This window comes from Felis catus, chromosome B4 (genome assembly GCF_018350175.1).
Source record: "Felis catus isolate Fca126 chromosome B4, F.catus_Fca126_mat1.0, whole genome shotgun sequence".
Lineage (NCBI taxonomy): Eukaryota > Metazoa > Chordata > Mammalia > Carnivora > Felidae > Felis > Felis catus.
The window spans coordinates 126,222,597-126,237,096 of NC_058374.1; the positions used below are offsets into that span (position 1 = coordinate 126,222,597).

The 14,500-nt window shown below is 46.8% G+C and overlaps 1 protein-coding gene across 3 annotated transcripts in view; it reads left to right on the forward strand.

The window, feature by feature from the left end:
• Positions 1-14,500, forward strand: part of RFX4 (regulatory factor X4) — a 164,620-nt gene that overhangs the window by 56,214 nt on the left and 93,906 nt on the right. For all 3 annotated transcript variants that reach the window (XM_019835449.3, XM_045062265.1, XM_045062266.1), the window contains exon 4: positions 5,425-5,548. In XM_019835449.3, the coding sequence (XP_019691008.1) occupies positions 5,425-5,548 (124 nt within the window). The remainder of the gene's footprint in view (positions 1-5,424; positions 5,549-14,500) is intronic.

Sequence of the window (14,500 nt, forward strand, 5' to 3'; positions counted from 1 at the left end):
CTGATACGGAGCTTCCTCCCCTGCCCTGGGTTGCTGCGGCCAAAGCCTCGTGAGGAGATCTTTTTCAAAATGTATACCGCAGATAATGACTCCTGTTGGCTAGTAGACTGAGTTCATTATCTCCCCATAATAGGATAGGTTCAATTCAAATATGATCAAGTTATTAAATAGAAGATCAGAAAAGTGGAAGAAGTGGGGAATTTTTTGGTGATCATTAAAAATATCCAGGTATAATGGAGTATTGTTCACCATGTCAGACTAATGATGTCCTCTACAAGTGAGGAGAAGGGGACATTTCATCAGATATGAAGAGAAATAATTAACTGCCTTTCTTTCTGCCATGCCTTGGTCAGCGAAGCAGACATTCCAATTAGCAACTTCAGTACACGCACGGACCCTCTGGATTTTGTAAGGAGGTTTGGGGAAAGGTATCATGACGCTCTTTCTGCGGAAACTCATCAAGCATCAAAGTTGCCCTTAATGCCAGTTACATCTATTCATTTGTAGAGCTTATTAAAATGCTTCATAGTCATAAGCCACCTAGATACCTTGAGGCGAAGAAGCTCTGGGAAGAGGAACAAAATGTGGGTAGCATTGTAGTTATTTAGAAGGCTCTGGCCTTTGGCAGGTAACTGCTTAATTAAGTCAGCCTGTGTGAACTGTGACTTACACTCATCTGGATTCAGATAGTTTGTTGCTGCTATGGGTTCATTTAATGGGATGTATTTTAACCCTGGTGTTCTATTTTAATGCTGATCCCTTGGTCGTACTTAGTGAGCGAGCAAGCCACAAGAATATCAAATATAAACTCAGGCAGGGGGGGTGGGGGGCTTAAGCAAAATAGCTAATGGTAAGGGGGAGCCAGGAACCCACCCGGGAGACTGTGCTCTCTGACACCACATTATCACCGCCCTCCATTACTCCCTTGCAGTTCTGAACCGTGAGGAATGGCGCCTCCGGTCATCCTTCAGTCCAGTGAGGAACCTGAGAGCTTGCCTTGGTTGGTGCCATCCATCTCACATCTGGCAGCATAAGAACCACACGCACTGAGTGTTATCCCTGCCCCCACGGCCACCCCTCCAATTTACACCCCATCGCTTTTTGCCTGAAGTCTTGTAGTAGCCCCTAGCTGGTCTCGTTTGTTCATTCATTTGTTCAACAAACACGAGTTAGTCGCCATGTGCCAGGCCTCACTAGTCAGCCTTGTCCTCCTACAGTAGAGGTGCCAGGATGACCTGCCAAAGAGTGAATCTGATCATGCTGCAACCACGCCTAAGAAGACTTAACTGGCCCCCTACGGGTGCCTGAGTGGCTCAGTCGGTTAAGTGTCCCACTCTTGGTTTCGGTTCAGGTCGTGGTCTCATGGTTCATGGGTTCAAGCCCCATGCTGACAGTGAGGAGCCTGCTTGGGATTCTCTCTCTCCCTCTCTCTCTGCCCTTCCCCCACTGTCTGTCTCTGTCTGTCTCTCAAAATACAGAAATAAACTCAAAAAAAAAAAAAAAAAGAAAAAGAAAAATGGCCCTCTATCATTTTAAAGGGTCATATGCCTTTTGTAAGATGAACTCTGAATGGCTTGAAATGCATGTATATTGAATGTACCTATGGATTTTTCTGGCCAAAGTTAATTTTAGGAAATGATTAGCAAGGATAAGCAAAAAGGGATACTTTCTCCTCCCCATAGCTTGTCCTGCACAAAGTTGCAGCCATCCAAGGTGTGTGTGTGTGTGTGTTAGACTGGAAAATGTTCTACCATAGTCTGTTACAGAGTTGAAATCAAAGCTTTGAAAAGAAATTGCTTTTTTTTTTAAAGTTTATTTATTCATTTATTGGAGCAGGGAGGGGCGGAGAAAGGAAGACAGAGAATCCCAAGTAGGCTCCACACTGTCAGCGTGGAGCCCAGTGTGGGGCTCGAACCCACGAACTGTGAGATCATGACCTGAGCGGAAGTCAGGAGTCGGATGCTTAACCGACTGAGCCACCCAGGTGCCTCTGAGAGGAAATTGCTTAATGAGACTCTCAGTAGTCTAAGATGAAACCAAGGAAACTTGGATGTTTTTTGTTTTTATTGTTATATTTGTTTACAATCAATCCGTTGTTGGCTAATAGAACATAGTAAGCTTTAAATTCATATTAGTGACTGTTGTTATTGATGACATTATAATTATTTCTACAGCATCCCAGAAACACTCTGGTCTTCCTGCCTCTGAGTCTTTATTTTTTCAGTTCACTGAGTACTGCTCCATCGCCTCCCGTAAATGACATTTCTGCAGTAATTCTTGAACTCCGAGGGTTGCCAAACTTCTATTCCAGGCCATATTCTCTTGGGGACATTGGAAGATTCTCCATACCCCCTCCCCCTTTGTTTTTTTTAAAGGCTCCTTTGCAAGCCCTTTCTCCACTCAGACCATTGTCTCCATCATCCAAAGCACATTGTCTCTCACCCGTGCTGTTCTCCATTGCCTAGAATCCCCTCCATCTACCACAGCAGGACACTGTAGTGGGTTAGAGGAAGACTCTCCCATTTACTGCCTGCGCGACCATGGGCACATGAGTTCCACTCTCTGAGCCATATAAACCTACCACACAAGGTAGGCTTTATACCCATGTATCCAGTTTCCTCATTGGACACATGGGTATAAAACCTACCTTACATGGTTATTGTGAGGATGGAAAGAGATACCAGATACCCAGTGCCTGGCACCTGGGAAAAGAGCAACTGATGCTAGCTGTCCCAAAATTCAAATCCCAGTTCATCCATGAAACCTTAATTACCTCTTCTCATCTACACAGGAATCTCTCTGTTCTCCCACCTTTGACTGCTCTTATAGTAGTTAATTTTTCATATTTTGATGCATTATTCTTCCCAGATAGACTGCAAAGTGAACCAGGGCATAGGTCATGCCTTATGTCAACGCAAGAGGCTACAGGAGCCAGACAAGGAACAGAAAATAGATTGGTGTCAGAAAAGTAGGGAGGAGTGAGGACTCTGGCCAACTCGAGGGCACACCTACCTCTGGCCAATTATTGTCATGCGGGAATATGGGTCCAGCATTGCCAGATCTCAGCCTTTTCAGAAGAAGCCAGATTCTTAGGGGAAATGTCCTGAATTTTAAAAGTCAGGCCAACAATATTGAGGCCAAGCAAAGCATGTCTGTGAGACCCCAGTTTGTGAAAGCTGCCGTATTTGGATGGTCCATACCAGTTTGTGTGTAAACTGGTCATGTGGACCTCTGAACTCACTTTTATAGAGAAACAGTACTGCGAATGGCAGTTAGGGGTCCAGGCTGAGCTAGAAGGCTGATTCCCATTCATACCAGACCTGAAGCTTAGGACAGTCCCAAGAAATCTCATCTCTATGTGAAAGCATTTTCCCACGGGGAGCCACATCTAGTGTTTGTTCTAATTTCCGATGTCAGGGAGATGTATACTAGAATGTAAGCCCTTTCAGGCCAGGGCCTTTGTTTTGCTCTCTGCTGTTTCCTTAATGTCGGGAGCAGTGCCTGGAACTCAATAAATATTTGTTGAATTTTAAAGATTACCTGTATCTCTATCCATCTGCCCACCATTTAATCTATTCCCTACATGCAAACAAGGACTGTCTTGCTCACCAAGTGCTCCCCAGCACTTGGCAGGTGGTAGGAGATCAATAAGTATTTGTTGAATGAATATATAACTGCAACAATCCATCCACCAGACACTTAATTGAGCACCTGCTGTGTGCCAAGGAATATGTTGGCCTTCAAGGATGCAGGAGTGACTCAGACACCATGCCAACCTCAAGGAATTAGGTCACCCAGAAAGGATTGCATAAACGGTTTCCCGGAACACTTCTAAAAATGATCAGGAGTTACTCAGTGCTCCCCTTCCCAGAAGAAGGGGGACTAGGTGAGGTGATGAGACCACTCTGCACCAGGCTTCTTCATTTATCTGGGCGTGCCTAGGGTTATATTCATTGGTAGGGTTTGGATGTGAAATGATCGAGTTGATTTTCTTTCAACCACATGCTGGAATGAGCACAGTGAGCACTGCCCTTTCAAGTGGCCACCTCGGGAGGCCGTGTCCTCATCCTGCTTCACAGTCACGGCGGGACTGGACCACTTCTTTGGCAAGTGCCCCTGAGAAGTTAGAAGCCATCTGAGGATATTTATTTCACTGCTCTAGAATCTTGCCTTATTTTTGTCTCTGCCCCCACTCCCCACCCCACAACAAATGTTTGAGATGAAAGGGCTATTCCAGTCACTTTATTCCTCAAACTTGGTTCCAAATGACTTTGGGTCGTTTCCAAAAATCCAGTTTGTGATCCAAAGAGAAATATCTTCTGTTCGTGAGTTAATTGAACAGTGTGTGCCCCAGGCTCTGAAAGCAGCAGGCCCAAAGAGACGTCCCCAAGTTGTCATGTGCCCTGGCAGTTCTGCTGGAAGAAGTGTTCTTAAACCTTTCAATGTGTCTATGGAAAAGGGGGCAGGATTCTTCTTGATGCCTACACTCTGGTGTTTAGGTGAAAGAGGGGAAAATAGGATAAACTGTATCTAGTTTATTTTTATATCCCAAGATCTAGCACCCATTCAGGACATATGGGCACCCAAAGATGTTTTAAGGAGAGGATAGGTGTATGATGGTGAGGTCCAACACCTACTAAGTGTTTATCGTGTGCCAGGCACCATGCCTGCACATGTCACACGTTCGACTGTCACAACAGCTTATGAGGGGATCACAGCCAGCACCTCCAAAAGGAAACCCTACCTAAGGGTAAATAACTTGCTCAAGGTCACCAAGCCAGCAAGTGACAATACTGGGGTTTGAATCCCCATGGAAAGTCCCTACCCTAAACCCTTAAACTAGGGTCATTACGAAGGTGATGGGTATAGAATCGTAATTCCAGCACAGCAGAGGCGATCCTGAAGAAACCAGAGGGTTCGGCTCCCGCTGTGATCCTAAAACCTTCCTTCAGTCAGTGGATTACTGGCTGTCCCACTGTCTGGTTTCTCCTTGGGCGTTTGTTTTCCCACGGCTATCCCACCGCACTGCTCTTGTTAGCAAAGACGCTCTGACACTGGGACACCTGTTAGAAATGGCTACACGAGTGAGTGTGTGGTTCAAAGCTCGGCTGACTGGGGCACCTACAGGATCCTGTATATCACTTTGGGAGTTTGGGGGAACCTGATCCACCCAGACCAATGGCAGCATGGAAGAGAGGGACTGGGAATTTGAGCTGAAAGTGGTCCGAGGTCACACAGCCACGGGGGCTAGAAGTCCGATCCTGCCGACCTACCAACTTCACGCGTGACCATGTGGCTTTGTCCTCCTGGGCTTCAGTTTCCCCATCTGTAGGAACACTTCTCTTCAAGTCCTCCTCTGGAGGAGAGCTAGAAAGACCATGCCCTTCTTGCTTGAGGCTTGCTCATTGGGCATTCATTCCACAGGCTGGAGGAGAACTATGAGATCGCGGAGGGGGTCTGCATCCCTCGCAGCGCCCTCTACATGCATTACCTGGACTTCTGCGAGAAGAATGACACCCAGCCTGTCAACGCGGCCAGCTTTGGAAAGGTGAGTCCAGCCTCCCCAGGCTTATTCCTATCCTTCCCCTCTTCCCAGTAATTTTTGCACTGTTCTTAATCATTTTGAACATCTTAATTGCTTTTTTTTAAAGTTGCTTTGGTAACTTAAATACTTTGGTAACTTTGCTATAATACTTTGCTGTAAAAAGTTCAAAGGCTTATTAGCAAGGTAATACCAAGCCCAATACCAAAACAAAGTAATACCGAAGTTTGAAAACTTCCACACGATTCAGACAGGTCATAGAGTAAAAAGGGAACACCTAACTGGACTTTCCTCAGTACTCAATTTGCAGGAAGTGACTTCTTTCCTTCCGAGGGACAAATATTAGACTCCCAAGTGTGTTCCATGTCTGTCAGTGAGTCTGGGGCAGGCAAACTGCTTGCGTCTGTAATGTGAAAGCCTTGGAGAAGCTGGAAGATGGCCTTACATCATGAGCTTAGAGATCTGAGAATCCTCTGCTGGGAGTGGTCTTATTTGCAATATTACCGCAGGCTTGGCTGCTGTCTGTCTCATGACAAAAACATTTTCCACACTTAGGACTCTGTCCACAAAAACTCATTGTCACCGATCATTCACATTTAACAGGCCAAGGAAAGCTGTTGGAGCACTCTTTCTTTTTTCTAATGTTTATTTTTGAGAGAGAGAGAGAGAGCAGGGGAGGGGCAGAGAGAGGGAGACATAGAATCTGAAGGAGGCTCCAGGCTCTGAGCTGTCAGCACAGAGCGCGATGCGGGGTTTGAATTCACAAACCGTGAGATCATGACCAAGCCAAAGTCGGACGCTTAGCCAAGTGAGCCACCCAGGTGCCCAGAGTACTTTTAAAGACTGATCATTTGTCTATTTGATAGATAAAAATATGGATTTTTACACCTGCATAATACCCAATTTAATTTGAGACAGTACATCCGAACTGTTTCTCCTTAGCTTCTTTTTCCTATGTATAGTTTTTTACTGCATCCACTAACAAAAAGATAGGCAGGCTGATTTGGCACCACTGTTCCTCACCAGTTTTCTGAGTGCGGGCATAACATGGACTGAACCGGCAAAAACAAGTCACTGTTTATATTTCGGGAATTCCCTTTTCCCAACAGATAAAATCATCAGCAGGAAAAAGAGAAAAGGGAGTAGTGTCAGGTCTGAGCCCACCCCCCTGGAGGGTTTAAAACTGAGTGGCTGGGAATTGGCTCCACTCGATAAATGGGAAGATGCTCCGTGGTGACTTAGGGAAGGGCATATGTTTTTCTGATGCATTAACCCTGTTTTTCATACGTGATAATAATTTTTTTTTTAAGTCAGTGGAGACACCACCTTTGCTGTTTCTTCCGTTTGTGTCTTCAGTCCATCAGTGTTGGCTGAGATGGGCTGCGTGGGCGGCACTGTGTTTTGGGGAAAACGAGAAGGGAAGCCAGTATGGGTCCCGCTTGTGGAGAGGCTCACGGTCTAGGGAGGGAGTCGGTGAGCTCCTCAGCAGGTGGGAGACGGAAGAGCACACCCGGAATCCAGGGGATCCTGGAGCTTTGTCACACGTCTGGGGGCCTGGGACATTCACTCGCATCCACACTTCCTCATGGCGGCCACAGTGGAGAGTCCAGGATAGGGCCTCAGATGGAGGGACAGGTGGGGTGAACCAAGAGATCAACAATCTAACTCTCCTGGACTAATCGCTTGACCTCTCTGAGCCTCAGCCCTCTCTGCTGTGAACTGGGAATCAACCCCTCCCTTCCTCATGGGGATGCTGCAGGATTCAAGGGAGATGATTGTCAGTGGATGATGTGTGGTATATGTATGTCCCTGTCCGGGGCAGGCAAGTGGCTTGGCTTGGTAATGCAAAAGCCTTGGAGAAACCAGGAAATGAATCTTCAGGTACTATTCCCTCAGTCATCTGATAGGTCAGGTACAGTGACACCCATACATGCCATTGCAGTTGTTGTTATGAATTTCCCCATGATCTGTTTGTGCACAGATTCTGGGGTGGGGGAAAGACCATAAAAACACAAATCCTCGCCATATCTAGAAACTCCATTTTGCCCAAAAAAGGACCTTTTCTTTCCTTTTTCTCACTTCTGTAACACTGTTGTCAGCTCAGGGTTTCCTTGACTTTGTGATCTAGGTAAAATCGATTTAACTCAGCCCCTCCTCTCCACTCCCTGGGTGTTAGCTTTCTCAGACCCACCTTGACCTGAGACTCTTTCTTCTGTCTACACCACTTCTCTCTACCTGTGCTGTTCAAGACGGTAGCTGTGAGCCACATATAGTTGTTCAACTTAAACAGAATTAAAAATTCAGTTCCTCAGTACCATGAGCCATATTTTAGATGCTCACTGGCCACATGTCACTAGAGGCTGTCGTATTGGACAGCGCACATAGAACATTTCCATCATCACAGAAAGTATTCTTGGACGGCCCCATTCTGAACCACCATGAGCCAAGGATGAAACTCAGAGTCCTCTTTGATTTGCACAAGACAGCCCGCAGAAAGCATTTGTGACCCCAGTAGACTGAAGTTTGAAGGAGGGATTTACATCCCGGACAGCATCTAATGGAACAGACATCCCCATTCCAGAATGCTCTCCCACCTCCACACCACACTGGAGGCTCCCTGGGCCTCCCCCTGCCAGTTCCCCACAGCCAGTCCCAGCCCCCTCTGCTCTGCCACCACCCCCCCTTTCCCCTTCTGCCACCTCCCACTGCTCAGCCCCCCTTCCTCGGGACAACCTCCACCAGATCACCTCTGTTCTCTAATCCTTGGTCCTCCTGACATCTATGTCCACAGGTCTTACTTTCAAAATATTGTTTCCAAATAATAACTTTTCTCTCTAAGAATTACAGTGCCAGCTGCTTCCAAAATAGTCATTAAAAAAAGACATCCAAACTCAGTCCGAAAGCAATGACATACTCTAATGGTATTAAAAGCACAAATGCAAAAGTGCTTTGCAGGTACCTTGCCATTGATTTCAAATGCACTGGAAATTCGGGCTGTCCTTCCAGCCACAGAGGACAGAAGGAGCCCGCTGAGGGTTTCTACACTGAGCTTGTTGAACTGAAATCCCGGCCATGCTCGCCCTTCCTAAGGGCTCCCAGCTGCAGCTGCCATCCCCCCGGAGAGAAAGGGACTGGTTGTTCTGTGAAGCCTGGGGTGTAATTGTGGGCAGCTTTCCTTTGAGCAGATCCATCCAAACTTGCTGCTATTCATCTATGAACTTTTAACTCTGCGTAGGCAAGGTTCAATATTTCAGCTTCATTTTTAGAGAAAAATTTGGTGATAGTCTTCCACCACGCCACCGCCCCCGCCCCCCGCCATCCCGGCAACCCCCCACTCTCCTCCCCGGCTTGCAAATGGGCTGAGGTGAAACAGCATCAGCGGTGAGGCTCTCCGCCCCCCCCTCCCGTGTGGCCTGGTGGGGATACTGTCCTTGATAAAGCGAGTGGACGGCAGCAATGGTTTTGCTGCAGGGAAGAACTGAAAGAGATCCTCTTTCCAGCACTGCGGCCAAGCCCCGTAAGCACTGGCTTCCAGTAAGCCCGTATTGACTTTGGGTCCCAGAATTGATTGAGGCATCACAGAGAGTGCTGAAGCTTCAAGCCGTACTGGGCTTGTGCCTGCCTTTCTGTTGGCTAGGGTAACGAAAGGTCACCCGGCTTGGAGTCACTTCACTTTCCTGAGCTCCCATTTCCTTACCTCTAGACGGGAATAATCCCTCACAGATGACTCTAGGGATAAAATGAGACGCTGCTTAGGAGAGCATTTTTAACATTGTAAGGCATTCTACCAATGGAAGAAGCCGCCGTTATCTAAAACTGGCCTCCATCCTGTTTCCTCTGTTTCCTACCATGCTTTTTCTTTATAGCACTTATAACTGTCTGAACTGTTACATATGTGATATAACTAATATATTACATGTTATATGTATAATTATCTGTATGGCATCATTGCCTGTTAGTCTACCTCAGTATATTACAGATAATATTCATATGACATAATATATGTACATATATATGTTAATCATGTATGTATATCTATATGTGTGTGTGTGTGTGCATATATATATATATATATATATATATATATATATATATATATGTTAGTTGCTTGTGTTTTATTTGCCTCCTTCTCTAGAATGAAAGCTCCATGAGGCCTTTTTTTTGTTCACTATGCATCCCTAACTCCCAGAATAGTGCCTGGCACATAATAGACCCTCAGATATTTATTGAAGATTGAATGACTTGTGTTATTGCTTTTTGCCAAGGACGCTGAAATCATTTGGTACACGTGAATGTGTTTAGCCTGTATGATGCCCATATGAAACAGGCATTGTATCAATTTTCCCTTACCCATTTGCTGGGCACGGATGAACTTGTCCAGGTACCAATGGAAACTGGTTGTATTTTCACTTACTTTGAAGGGCTACCTTCAAAGTCCTCTGCTCAGCTGTCCTGCTCTGCCCTCCGATGACATCACAGGGAAACCCCACAGCATCCCAACCATGTTCAGCCATCAACACGATGGTGTTGGTTAGAAGATTAACTCATTTTCAGCTATGAAAAAGTCCCACTCGGTCCAGTTTAAAACATGCATCTCACATGCAAGGCAGAGCCTCTCCCTTCCTGGGGCTCAGAATTTGCTCTGTCAAAGAGGGGCAGGGTGGGTGCTTCCTTCCTCCCTCTGTCTTCTGGCTTCTCCAGGGCTGGAGCAGAGGGGCATCAGAGGAGTGTGAAAGAAGGAAAGTCAGCTGGACTCATTTTGAGGGCTCTTCCCGCCAGCGCCCTCTGCTGGAATGGCCATCCATCCGGCTGCATGAATGAGACCAGTCATGGGTTGGGGGGTACCCCGTGGATCTCCATCCACAATGGCTGAAGGGATGTGCTCTCCAGCTGACTTTCCACCACCCACCCCCAGGCTGCTCTTGCTCCTCTGCTGAGGATCCCCCATCCGGCTCCGTTCTAGTGTTGGAGGGTTTTAACCAGCTCACTGCATACCTGCTCTTACACCCTGATTCTTAGAGATGCCCAGATGAGCCCCCACAGATGTAACCGGTGTGTGGAATGGGACGAACTCAGCAGTGTACACACAGAAAGTGATTTTGCTCACGCTATGGCCCAGCCTCCTTCCCTGACCCCCGGTGGCTTCACGGCAGGCTTAATTGCTGTTTGATTCTTGATTATAAAAACAAGCCTCTTTTCAATAATTTAGGTTCTCTGTTAGACATTGAAGTCTGGTCCAGGGCTCCAATCAAAACCCGCAGCCTCACATCCACTTGGAAACTCCTCCCAGACTCACAGCTCAGCCCTGACCACGTGTGGCCTGAGGACCTGCAGAGGGGAAGTGGGGCATGTGGTCTGACCTCCTGCTCGTCCCTGACCTTTTTCTCCTGCTGCTGGTGCTTACAGGCTTGCCAGGTTGAGAAAAAAAAATACTTCCAAAATGGTAACCCCAGTTCTCTAGTAAAAAGCAGTAAAGTAGGGGCGCCTGGGTGGTGCGGTCAGTTAAGCGTCCGACTTCAACCAGGTCATGATCTTGCGGTCCGTGAGTTCGAGCCCCGCGTCAGGCTCTGGGCTGATGGCTCAGAGCCTGGAGCCTGTTTCCGATTCTGTGTCTTCCTCTCTCTCTGCCCCTCCCCCGTTCATGCTCTGTCTCTCTCTGTCCCAAAAATAAATAAACGTTGAAAAAAAAAATTAAAAAAAAAAAAAGCAGTAAAGTAAATTTTTAGAGAACAGCGAGTGGAACTGTAAATTGAAACAAAATCATGGGGATCAGAATTGGCCTACACGTGACATCATACCCAGCTAAATTGTCCAAGCTTATTTTTTTAATGTTTGTTTATTTTTGAGAGAGAGAGAGGGAGACAGAATCTGAAGCAGGCTCCAGGCTCTGAGCTGTCAGCACAGAGTGGGGCTTGAACTCACGAACTGCGAGATCATGACCTGACACGTAACTGCCTGAACCACCCAGGGACCCCTAGATTGCCCAAGCTTATTAATAGACCATTCTTTTTAACAGATGTTAGAGAGCTTTTTATAAAATTAATAAAAATAGCAAACACCTAGGGCTTTCTATGACCTGGCACTGTTCTAAGCATTTTACATATATCTGCCTCCTCCAAACTACTCTATGAGGTAGGAACTTTTGTTATCCCCATTTTGTAGATGGGTGAACTGAGTCCCAGAGAGATAAGGTAATTTGCCCAAGGCCACACAGACAGTAAATGGATGTGAACCTGGAAAGTCTGGCTCTAAGAGTGCATGCACTTCAACTTATCTCAGTTTACCCAGGGCAAGTTATTTTGGGGGTAGGGTATGTATGTGGGGGGGGGGGTTGGAGGTAGGTGTATGTGGAGAACAAAATACTGGGCCTTTTGACCTTGGTGCGGTCATTAGCAACCACCTGGCACCTGTTCGATGATGGAATTTGGGACTGAAATCTCGGCCTGTCTCTCAGAGGCATGAGTGCTGGTATCACAGTTGAGAAATGCCCCTCAAATCTTTCCCCTCCCAGGTGTTCTGGGCACTGTGAACCCTGCAGCCAGTATTTCCCATGCTGGTTCCCCCTCAACACTTGTGTTCCCCCACTTATTAGATACTCATTTATCTCGATCCCTTGTGGCCCCAGCTCTATGCTGGCAGATGGGAAGTCGGGTGAAGAAGGTAGTCTGTCCTCCAGGGGAGTGGGCTGCAGAAGGGACACGTGCCCATGGGAAACCACAGAACAAGATGGCAGATGTGCCCCTGAGCTGGAACACCCATGACTGGGGGGACAAAGGGAGGAGACTTCTGCCTCCTCAAGGGTGGGGGGTGACTGGTGGCCTGAGAATGAGGTCAATCTGGGAAGAGCCCCAGGGATGCACTACTGCCCTTTCCCGACCTGCAGCCTTGTGGGATCCATGGAAGCTGAGGAAGATTTCACCAAATACTTCTCTTTCCTGCATTTCCACTTGGTTTTTTGGGGGATCTCTAAGCAAAAGCTCTGCCTTCACAAAGGTGGAGCATCTCTATGTTTAGCAGCAAGCTAAGCTTTTTCAGAAAGAAAAACCGGCCTCAGATTTCTGAGTCAAGAGCACATCTCTGACTTATAAGCAGACTGCTTTCCACTTATCTGTCACATGCATTGCAGAGAGGTTGTGAGGCAAAAACTTGTCTCCCTCAGCAGACCTTTACTGAGGCCCCACCATGGGCATTGGCCAGGAGTTTCCAATAATGCCAGGTTTTGAGTCCTCAACTTGAGGATCCATTGCCCTTACTCTCTCTGTGACCATGGACAGGTCCCTTTCCCTCTCTGAACCTCAGTCCCTCCATCTATCAAATAGGGAAGTCAGTCTACAAACATACGGGGATCTTTACTGCATTATTTGGAAATACTTTTCAGTTAGAAACTGGGATGGGCAGTGACGCCGATTCTGTGCCAAGCCCTCTGCACACACTATCTCGTGTAAGTCCTCACCCAGCCCTGTGAACTGGATGCTCGTTTTGTTCCCTTTGGACAAAGATGGCATGGCTGACTCCACGGCTACTGGAACCTTCTCTGGGAAGTTAATTCTGGGTGGAAATCAGAAGGTGGATCAGTTAGGAATTGTATTGTGGGGCTGTAGGTGAAAAATGCCCCTCTCCATCCCCAAACAGTGACTTAAATAAATGAGTGGTTTTCCTTTTCTTCACATTAAATATAAAAGATGATAACCCAACACCAGCATAACAGCCCTTTAAGAGCATCGGGGACCTGGGCTCCTCCTCTTTCTATGCCCTGCCATTTGTAGCAGATGGCTTCCAACTTCTGTATCACCTCATCGTCCAAAGTGGCTGCGGGACGACAAAGGCTTATATTCCAGGCCAGAAGGGGGAAAGGGGTAAGAAGAGACAGGTAAAAACTCCAGCCAAATCAGCTATCTTCAAGAGCCTTCCCAGAGCCCTGCCCAGTGATCTCCCTTACATCTCACTGGCTGCCCTTGGTTGTCAGGGAAGCAGGAAAATGTAGACCATCGCTTCCTGGAATAAAAAATTAGAGTTTGGTTAGCAAGGAGAAAGGGGTAAACAATGAACCATTTTATCCACATATGAGCATTTTAGAAATACGTGTATTCATTTTTTTTTAACATTGAGCTATAATTAACATATAACATTGCATTAGTTCTAGGTGTATGGCACAATGGTTTGATATATGTGTATAATGTGCAACAATCACCAGATAAGTTCAGTGAACATCTGTCACTACCCAGAGTTATAATTTTTTCTTTCTTGTGATGAGAACTTTTAAGATCTACTCTCTCAGCAGCTTTCTTTCTTTCTTTTTTTTTTTTAAATGTTTGTTTATTTTTGAGACAGAGGGAGACAGAGTGTGAACGGGGGAGGGTCAGAGAGAGAGGGAGACACAGAATCAGAAGCAGGCTCCAGGCTCTGAGCTGTCAGCACAGAGCCCGATGCGGGGCTCGAACTCACAGACCGTGAGATCATGACCTGAGCCGAAGTCGGAAGCTCAACCGAGTGAGCCACCCAGGCGCCCCTCTCAGCAGCTTTCAAATGTACAGCACAGTATGAACTGTGGTCACCATGCTGACAGGTGATGTCCTCAGGACATTTTTTTATCTCACAACTGGAAGTTTGGACCTTTTGACCCATTTCCCCCACATTGTCCCTGTGTGTCCTTTTATAAGTGTCACAACGATGAAATGGAACCCAGGATCCTGAAAACATGTATGGAATACTGTCAGGTTAGGAGCCCAGGAGAAGGACACAGGTGGCACAGAGTGATCACTTAAAGACAGTGGGCAGGTAACGTGATTTATAGTCAGCTCGTCAGCAAGAGGCTCTCGTGGATGGGCACTAGACGGCTAGGAGATAGTGCCGTTTGAATACGTGGAGAGGCCATTTAGCCTCAAAACTGTGTGTCCCCTGAAGGCTTTGTTGATTTCCGGAACCCTCCGTTCCTTTGATTAAGTCCGTAAAAATGCA